Source organism: Sparus aurata, chromosome 24 (assembly GCF_900880675.1).
Source record: "Sparus aurata chromosome 24, fSpaAur1.1, whole genome shotgun sequence".
Lineage (NCBI taxonomy): Eukaryota > Metazoa > Chordata > Actinopteri > Spariformes > Sparidae > Sparus > Sparus aurata.
The window spans coordinates 12,785,290-12,796,504 of record NC_044210.1 but is presented as its reverse complement, the minus strand read 5'-3'; the positions used below and the strand labels follow the sequence as shown (position 1 = coordinate 12,796,504).

Sequence of the window (11,215 nt, the reverse complement as noted above, 5' to 3'; positions counted from 1 at the left end):
TGTCACCCTGAATTCTCTCCTCCTGCGTCCGTCGGTCAGCTCCTCCTGCGTGCTGCTGAAGGCTGAAAGAGTTAAGAAGATTTGGCAGCTCCGAGGCAAACCAGCCAGCCGGTGAGGGAGGAACTGGCTTCCGGTGGCCAGAGGCAGGCGGCTCACTTGCCCGGGATTAAGTGGGATCGGGGGAGATTACAGCCCTCTCTCTCTTTCTCTCTCTGCAGCTCGATGAAAGCGTAGTGCAGCGTCCACTCTCCGGGGAGGATTTTCCCTTCGTACGTACATTTTCCTGCACCTTTACCGGTGCTGAAACCTGCAGGAGCCCGAGGACAGAAGCTTGTGGGACCCCTGAGGATTCAGACAGGAAGGTGAGATGCTTTTTTCTAAAAAAGAGGTAGTGACTTGGAGGGAAGGTCAGAGGGATCGTCCTCTTCCTCTTCTTTTAACTACAGAAACCTCCTGAGGAGTTACTTACCGCACGTCTGTCATCTTTCACAAGCTTTTCCTGACACAGATTTGATGATTTAAAGCTTTGAAACCTGCCTCAGCTTAGTTTTTAACTTGTTTATGTCTGTTGTTGGTTTGTCACTTGTTCCTCCTCACCTAAAGTTGGCATAGAACATGAAATAGTTGATTTGGAGCCTCAGAATTACAGATTTTTCTCGATACTGCTTCACCAGCGGGAGATTACGTCCTGCACATCTCTGTATTTACATGACGGCTGCTGTTCTTATGAGCTGCCGTGAAGTGTGCCATTAACCCCTGACCCCATTTCACACTCGCCGCACTGACGGGGTCGTGGCTGCACCTTCCCACCTGATCCCGCTGCACGCTCGCAGATGGATTACCGACCAGGCGAAGTGGCCAACTGGACCACTTCTGTCCTGAACCAATGATCACTTTACAGATCGATCGATTAGTTGTTTGTTCATCAAAATGTCCTCAAATGTCTCGTTTTTGTCCTCAAGCCAAAGTTATTCAGTTCAGATATCAACTAATAAGACGCAAGTAATCAAACTAAATCTGTTGATTATTGTCTCGATTAAAGCAGCAAAAGCAACAAAGACGGAGACAAAAGTCAACAAATTAAAAGAAAGTGAACAAAAAATTATCGAAACATTAGCGATGATTTTCGATTCACAACTCTGCGGATCCAAAATGACCATCTTTAAATGTTTTATTTTGTTTGATTTAAAGTCAAAACCTGAAGATGTTCAGTTTGTAGTGATGTGAGACAAGTTTAGAAGCTGGAACCAGAGAATATTTGACATTATTTAAAGTTAATTGCCCTTTCTTAATTCTTAAAGGTACAAGAACACCAAGCACCAAACTCCGTTGAAAAAACACTCATTTTTTCCACTCAATAGTTTGATCTGTGTGGGGCATTTTCATTATAAACAGATGTGAAGGCAAAGTAAGTTCGAAAAATCATCAAGAAGTTGCGATTAATCAACTAATCAGCTCATTGTTGGTGTCTGCAGCGCCAAAAATACAAAAAACCAACACGGTTTGTCGTGTTGTTTTCCAGGTTTATCCCAGACCAGCAGGCAGCAGGTGGTTGGGGTCAAAGGTCGGTGGTCCGGTGACCATGAGGCAGGCAGTGGAGGCTCAGGTGTTAAACCCTCACTGTGAACTCGGAGAACACGGTCAGTCGGTGGGGGGAAATGTACTTCACTGCTGGTCCTGGTACCACTTCCTGTTTCTGCTCTAATAAACGCTCTGGTGTCGGCGCGCTGCAGGCCTGCGTCAGATCCTGACGGATGTGATCGACGAGGTGAGACAGTCGGTGAGCGAGGACATCGACGGGGCCGAGATCCTCCACAGTCTGCTGAACGCCGCCTGGCTGCAGTCGCTGCTCAAGGTCAGGAAACACTTTTCAGTCTTTCATGGTTCTTTGCTGTTGTTGATAAAGTTTCATTAATTAATTTAACACAGATCAAAAGCTTTTGTCATTTAGGTCTTATTTAATGTGACATCTTACATCGTTAAAAACAATATGGATGAAATGTTGACCACACAGTAACAAAGATCTATCTATTTTTTAAGTTTTTAAGTTTGAATCATTTTCCAATAATCTTTTCAGGTTTTCGAGTGTCTTCAGAGTTACCTGAGAGATTCTCCAGCACCAGCTCTGGACTACGCTTCAGGACTTTCACTTCAGGTTTGTTTCTTTTTATAATATTTTGTTGCTCTCGTTCGTTTGGTCCTTTATTTTTTTTTTAAATGTTGGATTTTCTTGTCCGTGTAGCTGCTGATTGACATCAGGTCGCTGCAGGGTTGCTCTGAAGAGGCCAAAGAGCTGTACCGCCTGCTGAGACAACCACACCTGCAGGTGAGAGGCCACGTCTGAATCTTTGAGGTTGAAGTCTCAAAATAGCAGTTTGGCCTGATAAAAGTGCTCTGAAACCCAAAGTGACTGAATTATTGACATTTTCAGTCACTTAAACTGACTTGTAATGAAAAAAAAATGCAGAAAAACTTAGTTTCACAACCTTTAATTGTTGTATAACAATTTTTTTAAGCATAATCATTAAAGATTTGCACACTTTTCTTGTAATTTGAGGTTTCTGAAAGCTGAAAAAGTTCAAGAAAGGATACCATGCTTGTCGGATGAGCTGCACACTTAATTTCAAACACCGTTTCCTCTCCATGTTTTCAGGCTCTCCTCTCGGCTCATGATACGGTGGCCCAGAAGGACTATGAGCCGGTGCTGCCACCGATGCCAGAAGACCTTCCGGACGACGAGGAGGCCACCAGGATCGTCTGTCTGGTCAAGAACAAGCAGCCTCTGGTGAGCTACACACCTGAAGTCTCCTCATTACTTGTTACAATTTGTAAGAAAAGATAATTAAATGTGGTTTGGAATATTTTCTTCTGACTTGAAGACAGTGAATGTTTTAGTTGACTGTTTCTTTGAGGGACTCGCAGTCAAAAATGTTTCGATTGAGGGACTTTACGGTAAATATTGAAACAATTTCTGTGACAGAAAATAGTGCCGATATGGCCTTAATACAGTCAAGAGTTGTCCACATACTTTTGGCCGTATAGTGCACTTTGAAATGGTTCCTTCCGTTGTAACTCTGAACTGACCTGACCCTTTTAAGCTGCTCATATATCTCGAAAAAGTTAAATATGTAGTTCTAATGACCATAAGCTGTTCATATTTTCTATATTTTCTTTTTAAACAGTGCATACATGTTATTATATAAGCTGCTCCGCAATACAAAGGCTTTTCCAATCCCGTCGAAGCAGATGCTCGTGGGTATTTGGATGTGTAGGCGGCTTTTTTTTTTCTTGCCAGACATAAATCAAACAGCTGACTGCATCCAACAGAGACCAGATGTTTGAATTTTATAATCTGTCATTTGAATAATTGTTTGTTAATGCTACAGATCGTTTCATAACAGCAGACACCGCTCGGGAAAGGGGGACTTTTTAAGAGAAACAAAACAGTTTGGCAAACATTCACTCACTTATTATTAATCTCTCTCTCTTCTTTTTTGTCATAGGTGTGTCTTTCAGTCATTTATTGCTCAGGACTTTTCATAGAAAGTACTTATGAGGGCTTCTTGGCAAGTTCCCCATCTTTTAAGTGTTGATATCTCGAGTAGAAGTTCTCATTTCCTTCTTTACGACCACCAGAGAGTCAGGCTGCCGCTGCCCTGTGCCTCCCCAGTATGTGCAAAAAGCCTTAGAGGGGGTATCCGCGGTCACTGGGACACCCTGAGGCGTCTGACCCGTCAGAGGCTTCACCAAGGTGGTGCATTCAGGGTCCAGAACCCTGCTCCTGGAAGCCCATGCGCCAAGGAGTCTTCTTGGTGTAGCGTTCGCAGAGGCAGCTACCCGCCAACTGAGCCGCTGTGTCGCGCTGCAGCATCTCGGCCGTACTTTCAGCCTCACTATAAGCAAATGAGTAGCTGTCGGATCTGCTGTAGCAAGCCGGTGAGCCAGTGTAGAGTTTGTTACACCAACCTGCTGTGGGAGCGGAGTCTGAACCGCTCTGCGCCTTCGGTCTACAACTCCGTTCTGATTGGTAAGAAAAGATCTGTCATCATTTCGTCATTGCGCCCTCCTCTTCTGCGATTCGGCACTGCTACTTTTTCAGGGATTAACAATGTCTGTCTTTTTATTGGAGACAACATCGTTGAAGAGCTAGACAGTGGAGATGAAGACGAAGCAGGAGCGTCTGCAGGAGCCACGTCCTCGCTTCCCACACCTCGGGGATGGACTGCGTCTCCCCCGTGTCTTACCGTCCCCTACTACAATATAGACGACTACTTCCATCGAGGCGTGCCTCCCAGGTTTCGAAGCCAAAGCCCTCGGATCCGCACCGCTCCCCCGAGCCCCTTGCGCCCTCACAGAGTTGTGAACTTGCCTTCGGTGCCGCCCGTTGAGCTCGCCAAGCAAGAGAGTCTAGACGAGCTGAGGACGACGGTGCAGCTGGCGGCCAGCTCCATGGAGAACAGCACCAAAGACATCAAGCTCCTCGGGGAGAAGATGGCAGCTGCGACTGAGCGCATGTCGGACTCGGTGCAGGACAACTCCCAGGCCTTGGTGCTCCTCGCGCAGGTGGTGGACCGACTTCAGATGCTCCTCGCCACCACCAGGACTGACATCAACTCCCCAAACCCTGCAGCCGCTGAGCAAGACAGCACACCCAAGAAAACTCCATATAGCAGAGAGCAACGTCCATCCTTGACACATCAATCCGGATGTTCCTTCCCCTCACTTCCTTCCTCCACCTCCTCCAGCTCCTTCAACAGCTCCCTGGATGCCCCCTCCACCTCTCAGGGCACCAGCTGCCTGCCTGTATCTTGCCACGGGTCACCCCGAACTACCCTGAAAACCAAGAACGCCCCTCAGTCGCAGAAGAAGCATGTTCAGGCTGACCCTCAAGCTTCCAAGCACCCTCTGACCAACGGCAAGCTCGACGAGCCCAAGGAAACCTCGCACAATGTGAAAGGAGATCGATCAAGCCGGCGGAAGAAGAAGAGGAAGAAGGCGACATGAGAGGTGCCGAAGAGTGTCCAAAGAGTGGACTTCTTGGGTCCTATCAAGCACAGTGGTAGTTGACATTTATTTTATATTTCTCGTGGCATTTTGCTTTTTTCCCCGTCATTGTGGACCATTTCATTCGTTCATATTTCGACTCTCGCCTTCTTCTCGCCAATGATGCCTGATGTCTGAAGCCCTCATTTTCAGGAACACCATCAGCCATCATCATTTGTGTCATTATAATGTTGCTCGTGCCTAAACTGTCTTAATCCTTCCTGCTTCCATTTCACCACCAAGTCTTTGCATCCTGTCACGGCTTCCCAAAGATGTCCCCTTCAGCTTTATTTGTCTTCATTTGTGTGATCTGTTTTGACCGACAGACGACTCTTCTGTTCTAGGGAGCAACAATAAAGAGGAACGAGATCACAGGGGAGATTTTCGTCGCTCGGGTGATTCATGGAGGGCTGGCGGATCGAAGCGGTGAGCCTTTTTGTCGCTGCATGTTTTTATTGTCCTCAGCTAACTTCATATCACAGCTTTTAGAAGCTAGACTCTCTGCACTTTGATTGTGTTCAGAGCAAAATAATCCAATCTACTCCATCCCAGAGACTTAAATCAGGATGCACATGAGAGAAATAAACAGTTAGCGAGAATGAATCGAAGTTCACAGCCTGATTTTAATTTACATGTTTGTGTGTTTAGGTCTGCTCCATGCAGGGGACAGGATCATAGAGGTGAACGGTTTTTGTGTGGATGGGATGGAACCTGAGCAAGTTATCCAAGTGGTGGTAAGTCATTTAAGTGGACGCTAACTGTGAAAAGAGAGCACAAATGTCATTATATTCAAATCATATACTGTATGTCATTTTCCCTCCTCCATAGCTGTGGTCCTGAGTGCCAAATTGTCTTTTCTGTAGCTTGGTTTCAGACCTTTGAATAACTTCTCAAATTCCAGATTTATCTATTGATTCAAATACTATGAATAAAGTGATCAATTGAAGGTTGAAATGTGATGTTTTAATAAGTCTAGATGGCATTAATAACTTTGCAATTGATGAATTTTGTGTCCGATCAGCAGGCAAAGTCGCAAGGCACCATCATGTTCAAGGTCATTCCCATCACAGAAAGGCCAGTCCACAACCAGACGATGGTAATTAATCATCATCTGCACCTGCCCCATTCTTGAACCTCTTGTTTTCCACTCTTACAACCCAAATATCGTCTTCATAAACATACTTGTCTGGTGTTAGCTCTACGTGCGGGCCATGGCGGACTACAGCCCTCATCAGGACCCGACCATCCCCTGTGCAGACGCCGGTATGAGCTTCAGAAGAGGTGACGTCCTGGAGATCGTGGACCAGACAGACGCCCTCTGGTGGCAGGCCAAGAAACTGCCCAGCAACACATCCTGCGCCGGCCTCATCCCCTCCACCAACTTGCTGAAACGGTCAGCATGAGTTTAATGGCTTTGCACATTGAAGATGTCATTTTTTTAATGTGTTTTTCCTTTATTACAGGGATTTTTTTTTATATTTTATTGATATTTACTGCAGCCTAGTTCTGCTGTGAAGAGAAATTATTTCTCATTCACTTTTGTTTTGCGAATAATTGTTTTAGTCACTTGCCAAGCAAAAAAAAGCTAAACAATCAGTGGTTGAAGACTCCTAAATGTGAGAATTTGCTGAATTTTGTCTGTTTCGTATCGTCTTAAATTGAATTAATTTGGATTTTGGACTGTTGATTAGACAAAGCAGGACATTTGAAAAAGCTGCCTTAGGCTCTGGATATTATGAAGGCCATTTTTCAAGAGTTAATTTCAGAATCGTGCAACGCAAGATTGTATAAGGAAATGTATGCATGTATTTAGTAATATGTCTTTTACATTTATAGTCTAATAGATGAGTTCAACATTTTGACTTTAAAGCTGATGTGTAAGTGGTTGTCTGTCTGTTGTAACAGGAAGCAGAGGGAGTTCTGGTGGTCTCAGCCTTATCAGCCACATGCCTGCATACAGACCTGTAAGTTCACCTACATGCTCTCTGACTTTATGTAATAAAAGTCTGAACAGTTTCAGAATTGACAACGTGGTTTCCATTGTTTTTTAACCCCGCGCTTACTGAAGTGAGCACTGTAGAGGAAGGTAAGGAGAAATTTCATGTTTACGGCAAAACCAGAGTGCAGAGAGATTCATGCGCTCTCTCGCAGATTTAACTTTTTATTTCCTTTCTTCGCCCACAGAGGAAGACATGATGGCCATCGATGAGAAATGTGTTGAAGCAGGTAACAGCTCACCTGTCTCTTATTGCTTTCTTCATCTGTCTCTCCTGCTTTGTGAGTAATTTCTTCCTGCTTGTTTTCCTTTCCGTCAGACGAGGAGGCATTTGAATCTGGTAGGTAAGTCTTTGTTGATTTCATCTTTATTTTCCACTTCTGAAGCGTCGCTCCGTCTCTTGTCCTTCATCTGAAGCATTTGTTGTTTCTTTTCCAATCTCTTCTGCTGTCTGACGGGGGAAATGTCAGAGGAGCTCAGAGAAGGTGAGAAAATCCACAAATGTTTGCTTTTTTATCTGCCTTTGAAGAGAAACACTTTCATGTACGGAGGACCAAACTTGACAAATTAGGGAAGTAATAGACAGAAAAAAACATTTATAAAACAGTCAAAAGATAACAGATAGCAATCAATATGTAATTATTCACTTTGTTGTTTTTACCCGACAAAATCAAGTTGGGTAATAGTGCCTGTGTTTCAAATGTGTTGCATTGCATTATGGGAATTGTAGGTTTCAGACTGTTTTCAGTTTGATACACGACAATAAAAGTCTTGTTGGTGTTGGTTTATATCTTGCGTAAATGTAAGATTGATATATGTGTTCATATTTATACTTTCCTTTTATTGGTTGTATATTTATTGATGTGTATATATATATATATATATATATATATATATATGTGTATATATATATATATATATATATATATATATATATATATATATATATATATATATATATAAAATATATTATATTAGAAACACCTTAATCCTGTGGTGGTTGAGCTTTGGAAGGACTATTGAAACATTATTGACTAAAAAAGACAAAACAAGTTGTATTAAAAAAAAAAGATTACAGTGACAAATACAAGTAATTTCACTAACAGCTGTATTTTGGAGCTGAAACTGAGTTTTGCAAACATGATCAATCATCTCAGACTCTTTCACGACAATAAACGAAATGTCTTTTGGTCCTTTACTCCATTAGTCTCACTCTGCCTCTCTGTTTCTCTCCATGTTAACAGAGGAGGATGACTTCAGCACCAACACTGAAGGGATCTACTTGGGTAAGTCTTCAAACATCAGACTCTCACCTGCACTGAACTCCGCACATTTAAAAAGTCAGACCTGGTCTCTGAATCTTCTTTTCTCTCAGTGGGCTTCAGGCGCAGCATGCGTCTGTGTCGGCGGCGCTCTCACAGCACCACCCAGCCGTCCTGCCACACCCGCTGCCCCAGCAGCTGCCACAGCGCCCTCAACAGCCCCTACGAGGAGGTGGTGCGCTACCAGCGCCACCCGCAGGACGCTCATCGCCCCATCGCCCTCCTGGGTACAGTAGAGTTCACAAATTTAAAGTGCTTGTATTTACATTTTTATTTTTCTACAAGAACAGAAACTTGTTTTTTAATAATTTCTTTACTTATGAACCATGTTGAATTGGGTCCTTGAATTAGACTTACAGCAAAATGACATCATCGTAGTCAACAAATGTTTCATTTAACTCATTAAACTTGACTTGGAAGTGTATATACATAAAAAAAAATTATTTCATTCATTAACAGCACATTTGATATGATTTTAATGCATGATTGTGATTAAAATGTCAGATATTTTCTGCATTTCTCAGGTCCGCCTGGTGTCGGTGTGAATGAACTCCGGAGGCGCTTGATTGAGATGAACCCAAACATCTTCCAGGGCGCCATACCGCGTACGTCCTGAATTTAGGATCAACAAAATCACCAAAATGTTCATTACAACCCGTTAAAACGACACAATAGGCCTGATTTATCTTCCTTCTTTTAAAATGACTCTTTCCTTTGAGCAGACACGACAAGAGCACCCAAAGGATACGAGGAGTCTGGCAGAGAGTACTACTTCACCAGCCGAGAAATCTTCGACAACATGATGTACAACAACAGGTACAACCGTCTCTGCTGTGATCCATGAATAATAAATGAATGTAGTGGACTCGCTCCATTATCCTCTATTTTACAGTCCAAGTACTACTAATCCCTGTGTGCTTGGCAGAAATAAAACATTCTGTTCTGCAGGTTTTTGGAGTACGGGGAGAACAAAGGGAATCACTACGGCACCAGCATCGAGTCTGTGAAGGAAGTTTTAAACAGCGGAAAGATCTGTGTCATCGACATCGAGCCAAACGTAAGAACGACAATGCTTAAGACACGAAAATACGGTGGCCCTGAAGGTCAAAACACAATAATATGTCACAAAACAAGACTTTTCAGTGAACACAACACAGTGTGTGCTGCCTGCTCAGCCGTGGGAGAGCTGACCAATCAGAGCAAACTGGGCTTTTCAGAAAGGGAGGAGTAGAGACAGGACATAAAACTGAGTTTTTCAAAAATAAAAGCATGTAAACATTTAATAGTAGGCACCAAAAATAAAAAGGTTGAACCTGAAAATAAACAAAAAAATGTGTCCTTTAAATGACTTCAATCACTTTTATTAAATGCTGGATAAAACATCCCTCTTTTCAGGCCATTCATGCAGTGAGGACCCACGAGCTGAGAGCCTACGTCATCTACGTGAAGCCTCCACCACTGGAGCGCCTCAGGGAGACCAGACAGGAGGCGTTCATCACCACCAACTACTACGTCAACCGACCGTTCAAGGTAAACTGTCCCACAGACACATTTTATTGGTCTTAACTGTCCACAGGTCCTGGAAAGTCCTCGAATAGTCTTGAATTTGATGTATAAGAAGGTGTGGGAACCCTGATATATATACCTAAATAATTTTGTAGTGAAGTACCTGCAGCCCTGCTTGATCGATGCTGTAATCTGACTTTTGTTTCCTCCACCAGGACGAAGACTTCCAGGAGATGGAAGAGTCCGCCCGTAAGATCGAGTCTCAGTACTGTCAGTTCTTCGACCACGTGATCGTCAACAATGAGCTGCAGGACTCCTGCATCCAGCTGCTGACGGCGGTGACGAAGGCGCAGGACGAGCCGCAGTGGGTCCCTGCCAGCTGGATACGACCCACCGAGTCGTGAGGGAGGACAGGCGAGGAGGAGGAGACGAGGGGATGACAGAGATGTGAACCCTGTTATCATGGCAGCAATCATTTTACAAGTAGATCAATTTTAAGACAAATTACGCATGTTTTTGGGGAGAAGGGCATGAAATTAATCTTAATATTTTAATCTTGTCGTTACTTGTGTGCTTGATCTGCTCCGTAAGTCGCTTGAAATCCCCAAAGACAAGATGGAGCTGGACTCAAACCCAAAGAAATCTCCGAAACTGTGTCAGGGTTTCATGTCAAAACGAGTTTAGAGGGTCAGCAAAGGGTTTGAACTCAGTTAAGTGCTCCTCAAGTTAAGTGCTCCTTTTTCTAAGCAAAACGTCAAAGCACAGATTGCTCATAGACAACACAGTTCCCTGCTCTGTTTGCAGCTTTAATTTAGCAAAAATGTGGAGAAAAAAACAAGTTAATTTCATGCCCTGCTTCCCACTGTTACACACACACCCGCATTAAAGAAACTGATCTGCTTCCAATTGATGTTTACACATTAGACAGTCAGGTTTTTTTTTAGAGGATATTGGGGGGGAGGGGGGTTAGGGTTGACCACGAGCTGTGTGCGTGCTGAGAGACACCACCAACGTCACCACGGCCTGGGCTCGACCACAAGTTCATCCTGATCTACGCCAAAAGGGCCTTCGTCCATTGGTATGTCAGAGAGGGGATGGATTGGGAGGGGAGGATGTGGCTGCCCTTGAGAATTATTATGGAGAACTGTGTCTTTGAGTCTGTAGTTTCATGTTTTTGTTATGGTTCTTATGTTTTAAACATTAAAAACACTGTTTGAAAAAAAAAACCCCAAAGTCTTTGTTTCCTTATTTGACAAAAACAAAGTGATAATATGAAACAAAGCAATGCCTTTTTAATATTTGTACTAATTGTGACATTAATAAACCCCTTCTGATAGTTACTTGTTCA

At 43.6% G+C, this 11,215-nt stretch overlaps 1 protein-coding gene across 3 annotated transcripts; it reads left to right on the top strand.

The window, feature by feature from the left end:
- Window positions 1-175: 175 nt before the first annotated feature.
- Window positions 176-11,086, top strand: mpp4b (MAGUK p55 scaffold protein 4b). 3 transcript variants are annotated; one of them, XM_030409343.1, is made up of 22 exons: window positions 176-362; window positions 1,523-1,640; window positions 1,734-1,855; window positions 2,078-2,155; window positions 2,243-2,326; window positions 2,654-2,785; window positions 5,388-5,469; window positions 5,692-5,777; window positions 6,068-6,139; window positions 6,240-6,436; window positions 6,949-7,007; window positions 7,112-7,129; window positions 7,228-7,269; window positions 7,359-7,379; window positions 7,510-7,524; window positions 8,284-8,325; window positions 8,415-8,588; window positions 8,886-8,966; window positions 9,084-9,177; window positions 9,310-9,418; window positions 9,757-9,891; window positions 10,083-11,086. In XM_030409343.1, the coding sequence occupies exons 2-22, from the start codon at window positions 1,583-1,585 to the stop codon at window positions 10,269-10,271; spliced, it is 1,890 nt and encodes a 629-aa protein (XP_030265203.1). In that variant the 5' UTR covers window positions 176-362; window positions 1,523-1,582; the 3' UTR covers window positions 10,272-11,086. The 3 variants fall into 3 exon arrangements, 2 of the variants coding, with proteins under 2 accessions (XP_030265203.1, XP_030265202.1); XM_030409342.1 differs by having other exon boundaries at window positions 185-362; window positions 6,065-6,139; XR_003982941.1 differs by lacking the exons at window positions 6,068-6,139; window positions 6,240-6,436; window positions 6,949-7,007; ... (9 more) ...; window positions 9,757-9,891; window positions 10,083-11,086 and adding exons at window positions 3,637-4,027; window positions 4,130-5,059 and having other exon boundaries at window positions 5,692-5,726.
- Window positions 11,087-11,215: the final 129 nt, after the last annotated feature.

Bases quoted from the DNA above. Each gene is read 5' to 3' on its own strand.
- mpp4b (XM_030409342.1), top strand. From the start codon at position 1,583: ATGAGGCAGGCAGTGGAGGCTCAGGTGTTAAACCCTCACTGTGAACTC. The intron at 6,437-6,948 runs GTCAGCATGAGT...CTGTTGTAACAG, and splicing joins TCCACCAACTTGCTGAAACG to GAAGCAGAGGGAGTTCTGGT. The intron at 9,178-9,309 runs GTACAACCGTCT...TCTGTTCTGCAG, and splicing joins AACATGATGTACAACAACAG to GTTTTTGGAGTACGGGGAGA.